Below are 22,040 nucleotides of genomic sequence, written 5' to 3' on the forward strand. Positions count from 1 at the left end.
AGATTTATAGAACTAAAAAGACTACTTACTGCTCAGTTTCCATTTGTTCCTCCTGCTTGCGCTTCCGCTCTGTGGTTTCCTTCTCATGTTGGCCTTTCAGCATATTCCTCCTGTGAGCGGTCTGGAAGTTTCTTCCACCCTTTCTCTTCTGTTTGAGAATTAGGATGGATTTAGTTTACTCCCACTGACTGATTACAATCTTGGTAGATAGCAAGCAACCACCCAGCATGTGCTGGCTCTTCTCTATCTGTAGAAGTGAGCTTACTACCACCCTGTAGCAGTGAGCTTTGTGACTGAGATGATGCTGACCTGTCTGCCTTCAAAATCATTTTAACTTCAACACTCTGAAGCTACTGAATTAACATTGTTGAATTTGAGCAGGGTATGCTACCATGAACCTTTAATCTCACTTGGAAGACAGAAGCAGGTGGGTCCCTGTGAGTTCAAGGCCAACCTGGTCTACAAAGCAAGTTATAAATCGGCCAAGGTTGAAGACCCAGGTTCAGACCCTATCTTAAAACCACTCCTTCCCCCCGAAAATTAGAAACTAAAATATTCAGACAAATGAGCTATTAAAGCCCATATAAACACTTCAGGGCTATTAAACAAAATTTCTATTTTTTTTTTCACAAAAAAGATATAGTATCCAAATAAAATTACATTTTATTAAAAGAATGTAAGCTTAAAATTTCGTGTATAAATACACCTCTTGTGTCTTTGTTGATCAGGGTCATCTATCTACAACCTCTGTTTACATAGCTGGTTTAATAGAAGTCTAATTTCTTTTTTTTTTTAATATAATTTTTTTTTGGTTTTTCGAGACAGGGTTTTTTTTTTAAAGTATTTATTTGTTTGTTTGTTTATTTATTATGTATACAATATTCTGTCTGTATGCCTGAAGGCCAGAAGAGGGCGCCAGACCTCTTTACAGATGGTTGTGAGCCACCATGTGGTTGCTGGGAATTGAACTCAGGACCTTTGGAAGAGCAGGCAATGCTCTTAACCACTGAGCCATCTCTCCAGCCCCTAGAAGTCTAATTTCTAAAAATTATAAGGGCAAGATAAATTCAAAGTTTCAAATAAGCTTTTTATATTAACTAATAGAATTCTATTAGAAAACATAAAGAGACCCATGTAAACTTATGCTTGCAGCATAAGAATTATGTGTATTAAAAAGCAAGAAAGATCTCTGAGTTTGAGCCGGGCGGTCGTGGCGCACGCCTTTAATCCCAGCACTCGGGAGGCAGAGGCAGGCGGATCTCTGTGAGTTCGAGGCCAGCCTGGTCTGTAAGAGCTAGTTCCAGGACAGGAATCAAAAAAAAGCTACAAAGAAACCCTGTCTCAAAAAATCAAAAAAAAAAAAAAAAAAAAAAAAAAGATCTGTGAGTTTGAAGACAGCCAGGACAGCCAGGGCTACACAGAGAAACCCATGCTCCCACATACCTCCAACTCACATAACAGCCATTCAAAAAAATTAACCTGAGGTAAAAGACGCTAGGGAGATTGTTCATCAGTTAAGGTTCCTGGTATGCAAGCAAGAAGACCAGAGTCTGTATTCCCAAAACTAAAAATTCCAGATAATTGCAGTGGCTCATCTGTAATTACAGTCTCGTAGGCAAATACAAGTGATCTCCAGAACAAACTGGCTATACCAAGATTAGGCACATGGGGAGCTTTGGGTTTGCTTGAGAAACACTTCTTAATGAGTCAGGTCAAGAGCAACTGAGAAAGATCACCCAAGCGTACATGCAAACCATACAAAATACAAAAAGTGCCAAAGAGGAGGTCATCTGATGTTGCCAGTGTGGTCATAAATGGTAGGGAGGTCTGAATGTGATTTTCTACCTTTTCACCTTCTTGATCATCTTCGTCTTCTGAATCAGAGGTTGATGTAACCCCTGGTTTTGCTACATTTTTCCGTTTAGATTCAACTTCTTTCTTGCCCTCTTTCTTATCTGGTTCTTTTCTTGGCTTATCCTCTTCCTTTTGACCTTCTTCTTCCTTTTTAAGCTGCTTTTTTGGTTGTTTTTCCTCTGGTCCCTTTTTTTTACTTTTGTCTTCATCAATAACCCTATGTTAGAAGACAAAAATAGAAGATGAACTTTTATGTGTTCATTTATATTTTTCTTTTTTGAAAGACTTATTTGTATTTATTCATGTATATGTATATCTGGAGGTATGCACTTTTAACTGCTGAGTGGTCTCTTCAGCCTTCATTTATACTCATTTACCAAACAAGTATTTCAAAGGAAAAATCATTGCAAATGTATATGTAAAATAAAATCTAAAACATAAAAGACGATTTATGCTATCCTATCATGAAATGAATTTCTACAACAAATATTACAAGATACAAAATTATGGTGGCACCACATCAATAAAAATGATCTTCCTCAGTTTTCCAAGTTGCTTTTAACATAATTTTTACACTATTTTAAAGAACTTATTACACAGAATAGAACAGAAGCTCCTCTATGGACAAACTACTTTAGCTATAATCTACCCAAACATTTCTTCAGCAATCTTCCCTGCCCAATTTCCCCTTTTAGTCTACATTACCAAAGTTTCTGTTATCATACACCAAAGAAAAAGCTTTGCTCAAACAACCAGATTTTCAATTAAGAAATCTTTCCTGCTCATACAAATTCTTCAGTCTCTACAATTTTCAGAAACAGAATAGCAATAGAAACATAAGACAATAAAACTGTTAAAAATACAAATGTATTTTCTACTAATTTACAAAGTAGAAATGAATTTTATATTGAAATATAAATAAAAATATAATATAATGAATTTTAAAAAACTCACATGTCACTCTCCGAAGGACAGGTCTGTTTTACCACTTTAGGTCTGCCTCTTGGTTTTGGAATCTTGACTTCAGTAGCTAATTTTCATATAGAAAAAAAGATACAATTTCCCTTTTAAATACAAAGCTTATGTTGAATACATATATTGCACGATATATAAAAGTATTCTTTTTTTTTTTTTTTTTTTGGTTTTTTTCAAGACAGGGTTTCTCTGTAGCTTTGGAGCCTGTCCTGGAACTAGCTCTTGTAGACCAGGCTGGCCTCGAACTCACAAAGATCCGCCTGTCTCTGCCTCCCAAGTGCTGTATAAAAGTATTCTTTAAGGGCTTAACTAGTCATGCCATGCATCAAGAAAGTGAAAATTTTATTAACAGTAAATTTCCATCTGTCCTCATTATATTTCACAAATCAAAACTGGAAGGAGTGGAGGAAGGGGAAACTGCAGTCAATATATATGAGAAGAGGATAAATTTAAAGATATATACATGTTTTTTTAAAAGAGCATTTTTCATTGCTGTTTTACCAAGTGTCACAAAACAGAGAAATATCACTCAACCAGAATTCCTATTTCTATCACAATAGTTTATGTATACTTTGCATACATCTTTGGAACTTTGTATGAGTATTGTCCATACTTTATTACCACTAGTCTGATCCATTGTAATACTACAAAACATAGATTTTAATGTCTTTCTTTCCCAATATGCCTTTTTCCCCTTAACAGTTTTCAGTAAGGATCCTATAACGATGTAGGAAAAAAAAGGCCCTGTTTTGTTTCATTTTTAGTGTTCTACTACTCTATATTATTTCCAAATTGTTCATGAACTACCAGAATATAGTAATTTTAAAGTGAAAAAATAAGATAAGTCTACTATTCAAAGTAGTTATCTTAAGCTCACCAGATTCATCTGGTAGAAGAAGCCAAGTCACAATTATTTCAAACTTAATAGCTGTCTCCAAAATTAACCATTTCTATCTCCTTTGATATTGTTATTTTAAACAGTCTCACATATGCATGACATTTTCTCAAGGACACATAGCACAAGCACATATAGTGGTACCGCTATGAGACTGTATGTCCCATTGGCACCACAGATTGCCCGGCTTGTGTAAGTACGCAGTCCTTTCTAATGATGAATTTCTCAGGCCTCATCTATATCCATGGTTAAAGTGATACATGATTGTCTTTCATCAACCTCTGTTTATATTATCGCAAAACATCTGAGCCAGCAATGTTTTAATGGATTGGAATATTAACAACAAGCCAGAAAGTATTTATTAATGATCTACCTGCAGGTCGTCCTCTCTTAGGACTTGCTTTCAAGTTAGCAGAAGCTGTTGCTGCAGCCACCATTCCTGCTTCTTCAGTTTCCACTGGTTTTTCGGCCTGAATCACAAAAATTTAATTAACTTATTTAGCAATGCCGTGCCAGTCTACAATAATAACATAAATATCAGAATAATTTCTGTATAATTTTATTACTTTTGAACAATCAGTTTAAGAGTATCATCTCAGTTTTTTCAATAACCTTTTTAATATTTCCCATTTGAAAAAATAAGGCTAACATTTTTAATATAATATGAGAACCAAAGTATAATGCAATTATGCCGTAACAAATATCATTGCTACTTTAATTCATTAACTTTGTGAATATATACATATGCTTCATCTTCCAACTGAGATGGACATCTGAGGCTCTCCTATAAAAGTTACTTTTATTTTCTCATAGAAAGCTTTCCAAACTACAAGGCTGAAAAGTTAATGAGTCCCAGTGAGAATCAGTTATTAATGACTTATATAAGGATAAGAACCACATATTAGGTAGAAATAAAAACATGAGGAAACAGATGGCAGTTATAATTGCAAAGGGAGGAACAAAACTAACACATTCAATTGAAGGATGTAAGGACATTCAAAAGCCACTTCAACTTCAGTCTTAACTGTGCCAACCAAAGAGCAAGAATGTATCTAAACATGTAGAACCCAATTCAAATAATTTAAAAAAATTAATTAATTTACTTATGTTCCCAAGTAAGAAACAGCATTACTTTTACTTCTATTTGAAGGGAGTGGCAAAGAAATACAGTCCAGACCAGCCTTAAAAGCTCTAATCCTCGTGCTTCAGCCTCCCAAGTACTTTTGATTTCAGGCATCTGCCTGCAGGCCCAGCTCAATCTACCTTTTAATCAATGATGCCTAGGGATGATAAGAATATCCATCTCTAAGATTAATGCATAATGTGCACTCAGACTAGATTAAAACTGACCTAAAGTTACCCTTTGATTGTTCTCTGAATAAAAGCAAAAACCTCTACGTTAAGAGCTAGAGTTAAGATCAAGTCAGATTTCTATGTATGAAGCCAGCCTGATCTACAAAGCTACAAAGAGCTCCAGGACAGCCAGTGCTATCACACCTAAAAAACCCTGTCTCAAAAAAACCAGACAAACAAAAAAACATAAAAAAAAAAAAAAAGAAAGAGATCATGATGCCCTATTCTAAATACGATCCTGCAACCACATGTAGGAACCAGGTAAGAGTAAAGCTATGCAGGTCCCAAAGGTTAAACTCTCCTACTGATGACTTATAGTAAGTCAAAGTTAGGTTCAAATAGATAGATCAGCTCTTCGGGGCAAAAAGAACTTATTCACTTACCCTTTCTGCATTTGGAAATAAGTCGAAAGCAAGTAAGAATTACAGGTACGATGGATCATTTGAGAAGATACCAATAGACAGTAAGTGACATATTCTTGAATAGTTAGACAGTAAAAAAAGATTAAGTCTAATACTAAACAAAGACCTACCATGGATACATGTTTATGACTATTATTACAAAATCATCCAAGTAAAAGCCATTACTCTAGAAAATATTTTGACCACAGAAAGGACTAATTCAGTTATTTAAAATATATGCATGAATATCTTTAAAATTCACATTCTAACTAGATTTTATTTATAACTTTACTTATCTGGCTGAAACTTCTTTCTCATTATTATCCTGACTTTCAACTGTACTATCTTTTCTCTTTCCCAAAGTAATTCCACAGGCATCGTGGATCCACTATTCATGTCCCCTTTTCAAGACCACTGCATCCTTGCCTTGCTACACCTGCTTCACAAATCCTAAACAAAGATTACTAAGCTGATAAGCCCTAGCAGGCAGGATGGGATAGTGGTACAAACATGAAATCATTTTCTGTATTTGAAGTTGGCATCTCAAATCTGTTGTTAATCCTATTAACTTCTACTACAAGCTCTGAATAGCTAACATAAACTTTTAGCCGTTTATGTTGATCTAAACTCTTGATTTAAACTAAATGGGGGGAGAAGGGGAAAAAGAGCTAGAGAGAATTTCCTTGAGCCAAAGTGAACACATCTTTTCTTAAATCAATCCTTTCAAACCCTTTTTTTTTTTTTTTTTTTTTTTGGTTTTTCGAGACAGGGTTTCTCTGTGGTTTTGGAGCCTGTCCTGGAACTAGCTCTGTAGACCAGGCTGGTCTCGAACTCACAGAGATCCACCTGCCTCTGCCTCCCGAGTGCTGGGATTAAAGGCGTGCGCCACCATCGCCCGGCCTCCTTTCAAACCCTTTAACTACCAATTTTTCACAGTTTCGCTAAGAAAAATGGTAAGATTTTTACTGTTATTTCACATTAAATGTTTCCCTTTATATATGCAAATCCCTGATGCATTGTTACATTACTTCTGTCACTTCTTGAGATTTCAAAAATATATTACCATTAAACACTACCAATCTACTCCATCTCATTTCTGTCCTCAGCACTTACCTAAATGAAACTGAAAGCTCCTGAATAGGTTAATTACCAAACATCTCACTGGATCCTTTGTACTAGGCACTATTGTTAACTCCCTTGTTCAAATTCTCTTCTCTGCTGCTTATAGACAACTTCTGGTGTTTCCTGATGTTTCCTCTAGTCACCATTTTGAAGCGGCACCTCCCCTCATCTCCATCATATCCCATCCCAATTCTAGTTTCTGCATCTACCCCAGTAAACATATTCTCTTCATCTCCTCTAACATCTTACCTTTATACCAGTGGGTGTATCTTTTCCTTCTTTTGTACTATTATCACAGGTATCTTCACTGCAATTCCCATGAATTCTTTAGACCCCAATCCGACATGTCTATGTCCACATCTAGTATACAATCACTAAAGCAAACACCCTGGAGTCTTCCTACATTCTGCTCCATTCTACTTACCATTTATTTCATTCAGCTATCACTTAAACTTCCAAAAGTGTTCTAAATTCCTTCTCTCACTAACAAAATAAATAAGTAACTTGGTATAAGGCCTGTGTCTTTGAAATTTAATGCTAACTCCTTAAAAGGCCTTTCTATGACCTATTCATACTTGGCCACTCTTACAATCCTCACCTTAACCATTATAGGCAATTTAAACAAACAGCTGGTACATATCAAATTTACATGTGTATTATGCTATAGTCTATTAGATATGTGAAGATACTGTCTTAAAGAGAACAATGCACATACCTCACCTTAGGGACACTTAATTATGATGGCATATAACTCAGCAGTGGACGTCTTGTCCAGAATCTGCAAGCACTGGTTGAGTCCCAGCACCACACTACAAAAACATTCACTAGACAGGGTTTTGGGGATTCATTCAGTGGTAGAGTTTCTGCTTATAGCATGTTGACAGCCCCAGGTTTGACCAACACAGAAAAAAAAAAGACTGAAATTGCTAACAAACCACCAATGCCTTCAGTAAGCCATACTGCTTTGCCAAATAACCATACTCTGGTGCTGATGGCTACAACTTAATCAGCATGGTAGTTACTAAAGATAGGGTACCTGTGGCAATTTCATAAAATGATACAAAAAATGCACTGTCCCATCAACTGATGTATTCCACGCACAAAATGTTTCTTTGTACTATGCAGTGATTGTTTTAATACTATACCAACAGACTTCTTTCAAGATTGCAGTCAACTTTCCTCAAAATCTACTGCTGCTTTATCAGCCATTTATATAATATCCTAAATCCTTTAGTATCCTTTCAGCATTTATACTATCTTCACCAGGGAGACTCTATCAAGAAATCACTCTCACTGTTCACCCACAGTGTTGATTTATTCACAGGTATGAAAATATTCTCACTGTAAGTTTGTACATTTCCATCACATCACAGCACCTGGACAACCAGGTGCACTGTCTCTGAACATCTTGAGGAATGAGGAAGGAGTCTTTTTCTCCTGAGCAGTAGGACTCTCGTGGGATTAAAACACTCAGCAAACCATGTTGTGAACAGCTGCCATCCAGAGTTTTTTGTTTCATTTATAACGAAGAGGCAGGGTTCATTTAGTTTAAGTCCTAAATTCCCTAGGGTTTTTTTTTTTAAATATTTATTTATTTATTTATTTATACAATATTCTGTCGGTATGCCTGAAGGCCAGAAGAGGGCGCCAGACCTCTTTACAGATGGTTGTGAGCCACCATGTGGTTGCTGGGAATTGAACTCAGGACCTTTGGAAGAGCAGGCAATGCTCTTAACCACTGAGCCATCTCTCCAGCCCCCCTAGGGTTTTCAAAATGAGTTCCTATTTAAGTCACTAGTAGTTCCAGACCCTAATGATCTTCTGAGGTTTTGAATACAGACATTGACTATTGCTAGATGGCATTTCATTGAGTGTGTTCACATTCTTCAACTATCTTGTCTAGATCTGGGTAACATCATGAGCCCCTCCATCAGGACCTTCTAATTCCTGCAGCTTTGCATTGTGGAGGCAGTTTCTTGCTATGTACCTCATGAACCAACCCAGGATAGCTTCATCTGTGGATCTGTCCTTTTTTCACCTCCATCAGCCTTGCCTTGGATTACGCTTTGGCTTACAGCAGCATTCTGTCTTCTATTCTGGCCATTAACACTTTCTCCTTAGCAGCAGGGAATCTGTTGTAACTTTCTTATTCCAGGATCCACTTGAGCAACACTTTGAATTTTGTGTGAGAACTTTCCCTTTGTATTTGCATTCAGAACTTGGCTGACAGGTCCAAGAAGCTCAGTTTTCAGTCTACTTTATTTAACATGCTCTGCTTACTAAGGTTAATCACTTATAGCTTTTAGTTAAAGAGGCCTGCCTGTCACTTTTTCCACCTGAACACCTAGAGGCCTTTTATAAACTGACTAATCTCAGTATTATTCTAAGACTGAGAATGGCCTATACAGGAGCAGTAAGAACATTTATCAGTTAAGGATGCTGTCTTATGTAAGCAATTTGTGGAACCTCAAAAAATTATCAAAGATCATTAGACCACTGTAACAGAAATAACAAAATCTATAAATAGAATTATCAAAACATGACACAAACTAAACACATTGTTGGAAAGACTAGATCAGCAGAAGTGCCACAAATCTTCAGTTTGTAAAATGCTAGGTGGGCCAAGCATGGTGGTGCAGGCATTGAAACTCAGCACTCAGGAAGCAAAGGCAGGCAGATCTCTGTGAGTCTGAGGCCAACCTGGTCTACATAGTCAGTTCCAGGACAGCCAGGGATACACAGAAAGACCCTACCTCAAAAATAAATAAGAAAATAAACAAATGGGAAAACAAAGCCTATATTGTATTCCATAGTGCAATACAGAAAAGCTCAAGAAAATGAAGCATTCTGTATTTTTCTATTTTGATTTTAAAAAGAAAAAAATACAAACCTCTCATTTATTCACTGTGCCAGTGAAGTCAGTTCTAAATTTCCCTATCATCACACTGCCTTACAAAAGTCACGGGGCTGGAGAGATGGCTCAGTGGTTAAGAGCACTGACTGCTCTTCCAGAGGACCCGGGTTCAATTCCCAGCACCCACATAGCAGCTCACAATTGTCTGAAGATCCAGTTATAGGGGATCTGACACCTTCATACCCATGCACATAAAAAAATAAAGTTAAAAAGAAAAAAACGGGCCAGGCGGTGGTGGCGCACGCCTTTAATCCCAGCACTCGGGAGGCAGGGGCAGGCAGATTTCTGTGAGTTAGAGGCCAGCCTGATCTACAGAGCGAGTGCCAGGACAGGCTCCAGAGCTAGAGAAACCCTCTCGAAAAAAAAAGAAAGAAAGAAAGAAAGAAAGAAAGAAAGAAAGAAAGAAAGAAAGAAAAGAAGAAAACGGGGGGGGGGGTCACATAACATTTAAAATGCTTAAAATGATTCCCCACAATTTCAGTTCAGAAAAACAATGTAGCTTTATAGCCATTTACCTCCAACTTTAAAGCCTATCAGTAATAAAATATGCATCACAAAGTCTTGAAATTCCTCTGTATGTGCCTGAGTAGATAGAGGCCCCTCAGATGATCTGCTTCTTTAGTTGCCCATTGTTTAACACTGTAAAGTTATTAGTTACCACATGTACACCAGAGGACAAAAAGCCACTGTAATTGTTTTTTTACTTCATGAGACATGAAATTCTTGACCCATTTTCTAATTTCTGTCTTTGGCATTCAAAGGTCTAGAATGTAATACCTAGGTAAAGAAAGGTGTGAGCAAACCGTTAACTGAAGAAAGCCTATGAAATAAATACTCAGGCTGTCTGTCACTGCCGCTCTCGTTTCACATAACAGTACACTAGCACCATGGACAACAGTCATGTTAGGATTGAGTTAGGATTTTACTGTAAATATTTCACTGTATTAAATCATCAAGAATGTGATTATATACTTTTCATTTTACAGAGAAAATATGGCAGAAATTGAAAGGAGAAAATTGGTTCACATTATTTCCCTTTGTCATTCACCTTAATGTGCCACAGCTTTATCACCAAAAGAAAAAAAAAGAAAAATAGCTTTACTAGTAGCCAACTTACCCTGTAAAAATTAAAAGGCATAGGTCAAGTGTGTTAAGCTTTCTTTATCTCAATTCTTCCTCAGCTTAAGTAAAATTTCTTTTAAAATTCCTACAGTGTATTAAAGAAATTACCTTTCTCTTTCTTCCTCGCCTGGCAGCTTTTGGAGTGGTTATGTCAACTGCTTTAGACACATCCTAAAACACAAAACAAAAGCAGAACAAAACTAGCAAAACCACAGATGAAATTGAACATGGTATACAAGATTATGTAAGAAATTTTCTTTTTTAAAAAAATATATTTATTATACAATATTCTGTCTGTGTGTATGCCTGCAGGCCAGAAGAGGGCGCCAGACCTCATTACAGATGGTTGTGAGCCACCGTATGGTTGCTGGGAATTGAACTCAGGACCTTTGGAAGAGCAGGCAATGCTCTTCAGTGGTTAAGCACTGAGCCATCCCTCCAGCCTCCAGCTCCCCCAGAAATTTTCTTAAAGTGAAAACATGATTCACTGAAAGTGCTGGATGAAGTCTCTTGTTACTCTGACCTTTGAAATTATGAGGTCTTACTTTATAGTAACAGCAACAATTAGTATCCTCAGGAAAAAAAATTCTGGAATACCTATTTTCAGAGGTTTGAATAGTAATAGCCTCCAAAGGCTCCTATATTTGAATACTCATTCATCAAGTGTAGCACTACTTGAGAACTTGTCACTGAGGGTGGACTTTGACGTCTCAGAAGCTCTTCCTGCTGCCTGCAGCTCTAGATGTAGAACTCTCAGCTATTTCTTAAGCACCATGCCCCCTGTGACGATGATAGGCTAAGCTTTTGAAACTATAAGCAAGTCCCAATTAATGCCACCCCCTTTTTGGTAAAAGATGCCTTGGTAGTGGTGTCTCTTCATAGCAACAGAACAATAACCATACAACAGACAGTTATATAATGTAACAGACAGCATATAATGGCTGAGTATCTCTATTCTGATAATGACATGGGCAGAAATAAAGCAAGGCTTGCTTAAAATTTTTTTCATTTTAAATGTTTTTTAAGCACTTCCAGCCCCATAGTACATTGTTTGTTGTTATTTTGAAATTTATTTTCATTTTATGTGTATTGGTGTTTTTCCTGCATATATGTCTATGTGAGGGTGTTGGGTCTTCAGGAACTAGAGTTACAGTTGTGAGCTGCCATGTAGTTGCTAGGTCCTCTGGAAGAGCAGTCAGTGCTCTTAACCACTCACCCCTATTTAAAAAAAACAAAAAAAACAAAAAAAAAAACCAAAACACAAAAATCTCTAATAAGCACGAACCTACCTTAAAGTTATACCTGTTTCACATATAAAAACAATTTCAAATAGCCAGGCGATGGTGGCGCACGCCTTTAATCCCAGCACTTGGGAGGCAGACGCAGGCGGATCTCTGTGAGTTCGAGACCAGCCTGGTCTACAGAGCTAGTTCCAGGACAGGCTCCAAAGCCACAGAGAAACCCTGTCTCGAAAAACCAAAAAAAAAAAAAAAAAAAAAAAAACAAAACAAAACAAAACAAAACAATTTCAAATAAAAACCTCCATCCAAAGGCTAAAGAGAAAGTGTAATGGTTAAGAACAATTACTGGTCTTACAGAAGATCCATGGTTGGTTCACAGAACATGGTGGCTCACAACCATTTTTAACTCCAGTTCCAGGGTACCCAATGCCCTCCACAGGCAACAGGAATGCATCAAGTGCTCAAATATCCATATAGGAAATTAAAAAAAATTTTAAAAACAGGCATATTAAAGATGCATAGCTATTTTATAAAACCAGACTTAATACTTGAGGAAATTAAGCTGCTTTCATTCACTTTTCAAATATTTTAAAGATTACTTCCTAATCTGCCAGTCAACTCACTTTATAATTTCTTCCTTGCCATAACTATAAAGTTCACAGGCAGTACTTCAGACACCCCGAGGCCTATCCCTCCTTGCAGTATACTCAATGTAACTACTACTCAAATACATTTTCATTTCTTCTTAGACCAGAAAAAGATATAAAACATACTTCATTGCTGGCTTTTTCTTCATGATCAGTATCTTCCTTTGAAACACTAGTTTCTTTCTCCTCGACTTCAACATCAGATGATGCATTTGATTGTTTAGTTGGTGCCTGTGAGGAATAAATTATTAATTTCTAAAACAAATGGTTTACCCAATTTGGTTTTTTTTCTATTCATGGAAAAAAAAACAAAAATTTGGGTCTACCCAAATTTCTGTAGCAAATGACATTAATATGTAGAACTTTAAAGCAGGGAGTGGTGCTACTATAACCCCAGCATTTTAGGTAGAGGGATGGTTACAAGTTTAAAAATACCCTAAGCTAAACAGCTAGGGATAAATCAAGCTGGGATATATAGTGACACCTTGCGTCCAAAATTTTTTAAACTATAAATTAAAATAATTAGTTTTGGCAAGACATAGTACACTCAGGAGAGTGAGGCAGGTGAATTCTACATTTGAGGCCATCGTGCATTAAATCAGCAAGTTGATTAAGGATTATGGCAGTTACAAACACAGAAGCAATTACAGTATATGATGCTGGGTACCATGACACATACCAAGTAGATGGTAAGGGACTTAAGACCATCTAAGGAAGAATTAATATGTAGAAAGAAAGGTACGAAAATTCTACAGAATATCTAAAAATTTGTCAAAGACAAAGAAACTGTATGGCACATAGGAAAAAAAACACCAGATTCTGATTTTTTTTTTTGTCTCCCACCCCATCCACAGGGTTTTTCTGTATGGCCTTGGCTGTCCTGGAAATCACTCTATCTATAGACTAGACTGACCTCAAATTCATAAATCTACCTGCCTCTGCTTCCTCCACCACACCAGACTCATCATCAGTTTAAAGAGTTGAATAAAGGGTCAGTTTAGGGTGATTTGTACTTTTTCCAGTTTTTGCCACCTAAGGCCTTAACAAGTATCTTACTGATGAATGAGAAAGCGAACTGTTTCATAAACATCTCCTTTGGCCCTAGTATAAACAGTGGTTTTTTTTTTTTCCTTCACAAGAAAAGTTTTCTGTGTAGCCCTGGATGTCCTAAAACTCACCCTGTAGACTAGGTTGGCCTTGAACTCAAAGATCCACCTGCCTGTGTCCCGAGTGCTGGCATTAAAAACATGTGCCACCATTGCCCAGCTACAGTAGCTCACTTATCTAAGTTCCAGAGCTTTCAAATATTCAAGAGTGCAATTGGCAATATAGAAAAACATTATTGGGGCTGGAGAGATGGCTCAGATGTTAAGAGCACTGGCTGCTCTTCCAGAGGTCCTGAGTTCAATTCCCAGCAACCATATGGTGGCTCACAACCATCTGTACTGAGATCTGGCACCCTCCTCTGGCATGCGGGCATACATCGGGGCAGAATGTTGTATATATAATAAATAAATAAATCTTAGAAAAACATTATTCAAGTAGCACTGGAGCCACAAGATGTTATAGTAGGTAAAGGCACTTGCCCAGCAAGCCCAACACCAACCACGGTAAAAGCGGATAAAGGACCAAATCCACAAAGTTGTACTCAAACCACTATGCATACACCCATATAAACACACACAAACACACAAACACAAAACCTGTATCTGTACCATGACAGAATAAAAACTGAACAAGTAGTGGTGAATGCCTTTAAATACCAGTATTTGGGATGAAAAGGTGGGTGAAATCTCTTGAGTTTGAAGTTACCCTAGTCTACAAAGAAGTTTCAGGACAGGCAGGGTTATACAGAGAAACCTCGAAAAAAGGAAAATGGAATAAACCAGGCACAAAACAAAGCACTCTATAAAAATGTAATGCCACATATAAATTAAAAGCTCTGGGCAGGAGACTGTTTAGAACTAATAGATAGAATTTCCATTGGGGCGATAAGTGCTTCTGTTACATATTTAATTCATTAGGTCCATTCTAATCCCATTCTATAAAGCTGTAAGGAAAGTAAAGGGCATATACTTTAAGTTTACTAAACAATTACGTCAGTGAGATGGCTCAGCAGGTAAGAAACTGATGCTCACTGATTCAAGCCTGCTAACCTGAGTTCCATCCACAGAACCATGGAAAGGTGTATGGAACTCTACAAACATGTACTTGACCTCCACACGTGCACAACACCATATGTCCCCACACATATCAAACATACAATAACAAACAAATAAGATTTTAAAGCCCTGAATCTAACAAGACCTTAAAAATTATGGCTTTAAACTCAGCAAAAGTTTAGGTAAACTTTACTGTCAGTCAAGAAGAGCTAAGCAGCCAAGTGTCTCCAAGTTTTTGAGATCTAGGTAGCCATTCAATTAGTAACAATTTAGACACAAAAATGTCAAGGTTCAACCTAAAAAGAGCACAACAATCTGAAATTCGTAAAAGCTCTTCAATTAGTTATGTATTTTACAATGACAACGTTTTTCCTCTAACACTAAATAAAATTTAATAGGATCACTCACCTGTTGACTTGAAAATTTCACTTTTGGATTGTTATCTATCTCCCATAATCCTTCATTAAAACCTTTTCGTTTATTTGGTTTGCCATACTTTTCCTTATTTTCGGAGTAAGGAAATATGTCCTTTGGTCCTAAAAAAGCACTGTAACAGAAAGGAAGATGTTAAGTACAAAGGAACCTCAATTAAATATGTATTAGGCTACTAGGTGACATGATTCAATAAACACTTTATATATGCAAACTAGTTTTTTGTATTTTGTTTTGTTTTTCAAGACAGCGTTTCTCTGTGTAGCCTCTCTCTCCTAAAATTCACATACTAAGTAAACTCAAGATCTGCGTGCCTCTGCCTGCCAGTGCTGGGATTATGCGGGTACACCACCACTTGCACATCATACAAACTAGTTTTAAATCCTAGTGATCTCATTAGTACCGGTAGAGGAATTAATACAAATAGTCATATTTAATGCCAAACCCTATTTTTCCTTTATAGTACTGATGATTGGTAGGCAAGCTCTCTACCACCAAGTAATACTTCTAGCCTAGAAATACTTTAATAAAATTCACTATTTCCTAAATCCATAATTCTATTTTTAAGTTGCACAAAAAAAGAAATATATTTAATACCACTGAGTTGTACACTTAAACATGGCTTACAAAGCACACCTTCAATTCTAGCACTCATGAGGAAGGGGCAGGTGGATGAATCTTTCTGATTTTGAGGCCAGTCTGGTCTACAGAGTAAGTTCTAGTACAGTCATGGCTACACAGAGAAACCCTGTCTAGAAAAACCAGACCGGCAGACAAACAAATAACAAAGGCTAAAGAGCCAAGCGGAATGAGCTGAACAGAACACCAGACAGACTACCAGTCAGTCAGTCGGCTTGGCCATGGAAACTAAGAAAATAAGTAAGTGTGCTGGCTTAAAGCACCAAGTTTATTAAAAAACAAAACAAGTTATTCAGAAATATAAAATGAATACATGTAATTACATACATAAAATATGTATTCCTATATTAAATGCATATTAACTGCCTCATCCATCAGCTGTGAATAATTTTTCTCACACACCTATGAAACCCCTAGGGAAAGAACTACATACACTGCCATTATCCTGAACTCACAGGAGGTTTTTAACTTATATTTTTGCACGTGTGGCTGTGTAAAGTATATGTGTGGGTGTATCGTGTGCAGGTAATTGCAAATTAGAGCCGGAGGACAACCCTGGGTGTCATAATCAGAAAATCATGGGCTTCCTTTGAGACAGTTACTCTTATTGGCCTGAAAAACTAGCAAGGAGGACAGCCTGGCCAAACCAAGGGCATTGAGGACCCTCTTGTCTCTGCCTCCCCAGCACTGGAACTGTAAGCAGCCCACCAACTGCTCAGTATTTTTCTGAGGTCGAACTCCAGTCTCCATGCTTGTGAGGCAAACACTTTATATACTGAGCCATCCCATGGGGTTAGTTTTTAACTTCAGCAATTATGATCAATCAGCTTCTACATAACACAATATCGTCACAACAACTGAATGAGTTCAGTCCTTCAAAGCAAAGTTCAAAGATTCAAGTTTAATTTCAAGATAGGCTGAAAGATATTTATTTATTTTTTGATTTTCGAGACAGGGTTTCTCCGTCGAACTCACAGAGATCCGCCTGCCTCTGCCTCCCGAGTGCTGGGATTAAAGGCGTGCGCCACCACCGCCCGGCTGGCTGAAAGATATTTAGCCTCATAATTTTACCTGTGAACGTGAGTCAGTGCTCAGAGATGTCTCTCAGAAATTAGGGAGATTCAAGTGTAGAGAAAAGGAGAAAAAAACAAAACAAACAAAAAAGGCTAAAATAGAAACTAGGAAGATGGTTCAGTGGGTCTGAATTTGAATCCCCAGAACCCATATACAGTTAGATGTACTGGGATTAAAGGCATGTAACACCACAGCCTGGCTCTGAGTTTAATCTCAACACTACAAAAGAAAAACTAAACAGAAAAGCTGCAGCTTCAGTACTTCTGTTCTAATAACTTGTGTTCAACAAGCACATTGTCCTACCTTGACAAATGTCATACTCTTTTAAGTTTGAATCAGCTTCCCACATTATCCTTAGGAAACTGTATTGTAATACTGTTATATTATATTTATATATTACATTATATTATAATGAAACAAGGTCTCATTGTATAACCTTGGATGCCTTGGAACTCTATTCAGGCCAGGTTGGCCTTGAACTCACAGTACTCTAGAGTACTAAGATTAAAGTTGTGCACCACCCTGCACATGTGCAGTGTTCCTCCTGCATTTCTGTCTGCAGACCAGAAGAGGACACCAGATCTCATTATAGATGGTTGTGAGCCACCATGTGGTTGCTGGGAATAGAACTCAAGACCCCTGGAAGAGCAGCCAGTGCTTGTAACCTCTGAGCCACCTCAACAGGCCCAGGGAATGCTTTTAATAGCTTTTTGCTGGCTTTACTTCTGTGACATGTTTATCCTTTCACTAGTCACGTTTCTCTCTTCTGCTGACATTTGTTTCCATTGCTTCACTAACAACTTCTGGCTGGCCATCTAGTACCTCTCCAATGTACAGATAGATCTAATCAAGGTTAGCACATTCAACTAACTTCTAGCATTATTACTGTTTCTTTGGTGCATTTTCTTTTTTGCTAGCTCTCTCATTTATTAAAATGTCACGTAGGTGTTTATTATCAGGAAACAAAGGCAAATTACTTGTAAACTACTCATGATCTGATGAATACAGGATGACCCACCATCGTTGTTTTTCTCTAAACAAGATTTCTCTGTGTACTGGAACTCAGAGATCCTTCTAGAATTAAAGATGTGTGCTAGCACATCAAGAAACTTTCAAAGTGACCTGGTAATGATCAGTAATTCATATCTCAGGACCGGAGAGGTGGTTCAGAGATTAAGAGTACTGGCAGCTCTTCCAAAGGTTTTGAGTTCAATTCCCAGCAACCACATGGTGGCTCACAACCATCTATAATGAGATCTGGTGCCCTCTTCTGGTCTGCAGACAGAACACTGTGTACATAATAAATAAATCTTTTACATCTCAATTTATAGATTGTAAAACCAACAGCAATCTTAGTTACTAGAGCAGAAATGAAATTTTACATGTTGTTGGGTATGTGAGTTATTTAAACTGTAGAAACTAAATTTGTGCATGCTAATACTATACCAAGTTAAGGACAGCCTTTCTCTGCTGCCTAGGACGTTGAACTGCACTATTCTCACCTTAATAGAATTCTGCCTGATTACAAAATGTAATCAAGTTATATTTGGTCTCAATAAAAGCATGTCACTTACATAGAAATAGTTAAAAATTCACAACTTTCCATTCTACTTGATAGTGTTTAAATTTACATTTTGCAGAGGTTTCTAAAACTTCTATCCATCCTTTGAACCCTCCAAACCCAGACCTTTACAAACCTAAATAACTAGCATACAATAACTATACAAAGGTTTTCTTGAGATTTTTGTTTAATTCCATGTATATGGGGAGGGTGGAGTATGCACATGAGTACAGTACCCAGAGGTCAGAAGAGGATGCCAGATTTCCTGGAGTAGGAGTTGCATGCAGTTTTGAGCCATACACCATAGGTAATGGGAACTTGGGTCATCTATAAGAAGTTATGTTCTCTTAACCACTGATGCATGTCTCCAACACTACCTGCCCCACAAAAAAATTTCTGAGACTGGCTGGCCTGACACTCTCTATGTATACCAGGCTGGCCTAGAAATCAGAGATCTGCCTGTCTCTGCTTTCCAAGTACTGGATTAAAGATGTGTCCCATTGCCGAGCGGTGGTGATGCACACCTTTAATCCCAGCACTAGGGAGGCAAAGGCAGGCGGATCTCTATGAGTTCGAGGTCAGCCTGGTCTACAAGAGCTAGTTCCAGGACAGGCTCCAAAGCTACAGAGAAACCCTGTTTCAAAAAACCGAAAAAAACAAAAAGAAAAACCCCTTAAGGCACTGTTGGCAGACTGGCCTCAGAGTCGCTGTCAGTGCTGCCCTCTGTCCTCCAGCTCACTCTAACTCCAGTGTTGGCTTTCATGTCGAGTGTTGAAGCACTGTTGTAGAACTGATGGCTGCTCTCCATCAGGCTGTGCAGGATGCACACAGCCCTGTGATCAGGACTGCACTTCCTGTGGTCTAACCCATCTGCACAGTTTCAGTTGGGACAAAAAAATCGTACTATTGTGATGACCCCAAACTAAAGCTGCTAAAAACCACAGAACGGACAGGGACCAGAGTTGAGTGCAGCCCCTTTGCCCTTCTGCAATGCTGCTGAAGCACGGCATCAGAGAGAGGAACAGTTAGGACGACGGGAACACCTTCTCTTTTTGCAACTGATTGTTGCAGGGAACTCCCAGCGTTATTGTATAGCTCTGGGATACCTCGTTCCTGAGCCTGAGAGCACGCTGGGATTTATTTAAAACCGGGTGAAGTCAGTGCTCTTTCCAGGTGAAAACTTTTCATTTTGATTTGAAGGCAGAGGAAAGATTGCTCTTTTCATAATTGTGTTCAGCTAATGACATTTGATAATCAGACAGCACTGTCACTAAGCAGTTTAGGTTTTATAAATGTAAACACCAGTGCCTCAGTCATGGTAAAGATGTCTTCAGATGAATGGCTCATATTTTGGTACAGTGTTTGATGTTCACAACAAAATGTTAATTTTTTTAAAATTAAAAAAAAAAAAAGATGTGTCCCATCATGCCTGGCCCAAGATCTTTTGCTTTGTTTTCATTCTTTGGGACAGGGCTTCTCTGTGTAGCTCTCGCTGTCCTGGAACTCTGTAGACCAGGCTGGCCTCGAACTGTCAGACTTCAATTGCTAGGATTAAAGGTATGTGCCACCACCTCCCAGCCTAAGATCTTTTTTAATTCACACATAAAAGTCACAGCATCACTAATCAATCATAGAAATATAAATAAAACCAATTTATAGCTGAGATGTAGCTCTGTTGGTACAGTGTTTCTCTAGAATGTAGAAAATCCTAGGTTCATTCCCAGCACCACAAAATCCATCTAAGGTACAGTGACAAAGGCCTGTTAATCCAGCACTCTAAAGGTAGAGCAGGAGAATCTGTTTAAAGTTATCCTCAGTGCTGTGGGATAATCATTCTGTACACTGTGAATATGTATTATCATTGGTTGATGATAAAGCTGATTTGGCCTATAACAAGGCAGAATAAGGCGAGGCAGGAAAGCCAAACTGAAAATAAAGAGGAAGAGGGGAGGATTTAGAAAGAGATGCAAGCAAGCTGACAGAGGAATAAGACATGTTGGAAAACAGGTAAAGCCACAAGCCATGTGGGAAAATGTAGATTAACAGAAATGGGTTCTAAGTTTAAGTTGTAAGAGCTGGTTAAGTAATAAGCCTGAGCTATAGGATTTTGTAGTTAATAAGTTTCTGTGTGATTATTTGGGGCTGGGCAGAGGGAAAGAAGAACTCTGCCTCTGTTTATACCTCAGTTATTTGGTATAAACATACATACCTTCATGATGTACATAACCTGTCTCAAAAGAAAAGGCAAAAACTAAAATGAAGAATTTGAAATATTTATACTTGAAAGTTCTGCAAGAAGTCCGACAATTTCTCAAATGATTAAACATTTAAGCTGTCATATGAACCAAGAATTTGTTTCTAGTGAGGTAAAAACATATGTCCATACACAATGAATGACTGTACATAGTTAAGTAGTAGAAAGCTTGCCTAGGATATGCAAAGCCCTGGGCTAGATCCCAGCATCATCAAAAGAATAATTGCCTATTAGTGCTTATATCAACATTATTTATAATACCCAGCAGTGGGAAACCACAGATGTCTATCAAGTCATAAATATAACATGGTAAAATCAGAAAATGAAATATTAGTTGGCAGTAAATAAGGGAAGCATTATCACATACTTAAGTATTAATCTTGAAACACTATATGAAATTAAAAATTAATAGTGATTAAAGACCTCATTAAATTGTTTCATTTACTCAGGAAAGTAGTTTAAGAGTTGTGTCAGCCACAGCAAAGACTGGATGGAGAAACAGAAGGTACCTGTCATATCTTTTGAAACAGTAATAATCTAAAATCTAATGTTTTGGAAATGTAAAAACTACGAAATTTATAGACTTAAATGAGTGAACTGTATGAAACAAATTATCTCAATAAAGCTTCTAGCTTCTATAATTTTTTTTCCGAGAAAAAAAAAAACAGGCATGGTGGCTCACACTTGTAAAACTGTACTCAGGAGTTGGGAGACAAGAGCATCAGAAATTCAAGATCATCACTACCTGTACATCAAGATCAAAACCAGGCTGGGTGAACATGAAAACTGTCTCAGTTTTTATGTTTTGAGAGAATACTATATCCTACAAAAAATAACACATAATTTTATCAATTACACTATTCTTCGTTAAAAATCACTTCAATACATCATACATACAGCTACGATAAACAATTTGTTGACAAAGATTTTTTTCCCTGAATGTTACACCAAAATTAGTTCATATTACTTTTATTATTAAAAAATGCTGCTATAATGCAGCCTATTGGAGCACAATCTTTGCACCTATCTAATTCTAAAACGAGTTGAGTCAAAGGATTATCTTGAAAATCCTAATGCAGGAAAAACAAAACAGAGCGATTCCCTCCCTGGGGATGCAACCTCACGGATTAGTAAATGGTATCCAGATTAGTTTGTGGATATTATTACTAATTCCCAAGAGACATCTTGTGTGGTGACAGCTGACTCACTGTTCAGAAAACATTCAAAGGTTAAATCCCAGCACGCTGGAGCGCTGGAGGCAGAGCAGGAGGATGTCTGTGAGCTTCAGGCCATCCTGGTCTGTCCTGGTCTAGGACAGTGAGGGCTGGCTCTAAAGAAAGACCCTGCCACAAAGAAAAAAAAGAAAAAAACACAAAAATCAACTGTAACATGAA

At 37.6% G+C, this 22,040-nt stretch overlaps 1 protein-coding gene across 5 annotated transcripts in view; it reads right to left on the reverse strand.

The window, feature by feature from the left end:
• The window catches only part of Psip1 (PC4 and SRSF1 interacting protein 1), a 39,971-nt gene that overhangs the window by 8,559 nt on the left and 9,372 nt on the right, over positions 1-22,040 (reverse strand). For all 5 annotated transcript variants that reach the window (XM_075944601.1, XM_075944602.1, XM_075944603.1 and 2 more), the window contains exons 4-10: positions 15,095-15,233; positions 12,651-12,755; positions 10,745-10,807; positions 4,098-4,194; positions 2,809-2,884; positions 1,846-2,071; positions 30-148 (exon numbers count right to left, since the gene is read on the reverse strand). In XM_075944601.1, coding sequence (XP_075800716.1) covers positions 30-148; positions 1,846-2,071; positions 2,809-2,884; positions 4,098-4,194; positions 10,745-10,807; positions 12,651-12,755; positions 15,095-15,233 — 825 coding nt within the window. The remainder of the gene's footprint in view (positions 1-29; positions 149-1,845; positions 2,072-2,808; positions 2,885-4,097; positions 4,195-10,744; positions 10,808-12,650; positions 12,756-15,094; positions 15,234-22,040) is intronic.

This window comes from Microtus pennsylvanicus, chromosome 13, assembly GCF_037038515.1.
Source record: "Microtus pennsylvanicus isolate mMicPen1 chromosome 13, mMicPen1.hap1, whole genome shotgun sequence".
Classification (NCBI taxonomy): domain Eukaryota; kingdom Metazoa; phylum Chordata; class Mammalia; order Rodentia; family Cricetidae; genus Microtus; species Microtus pennsylvanicus.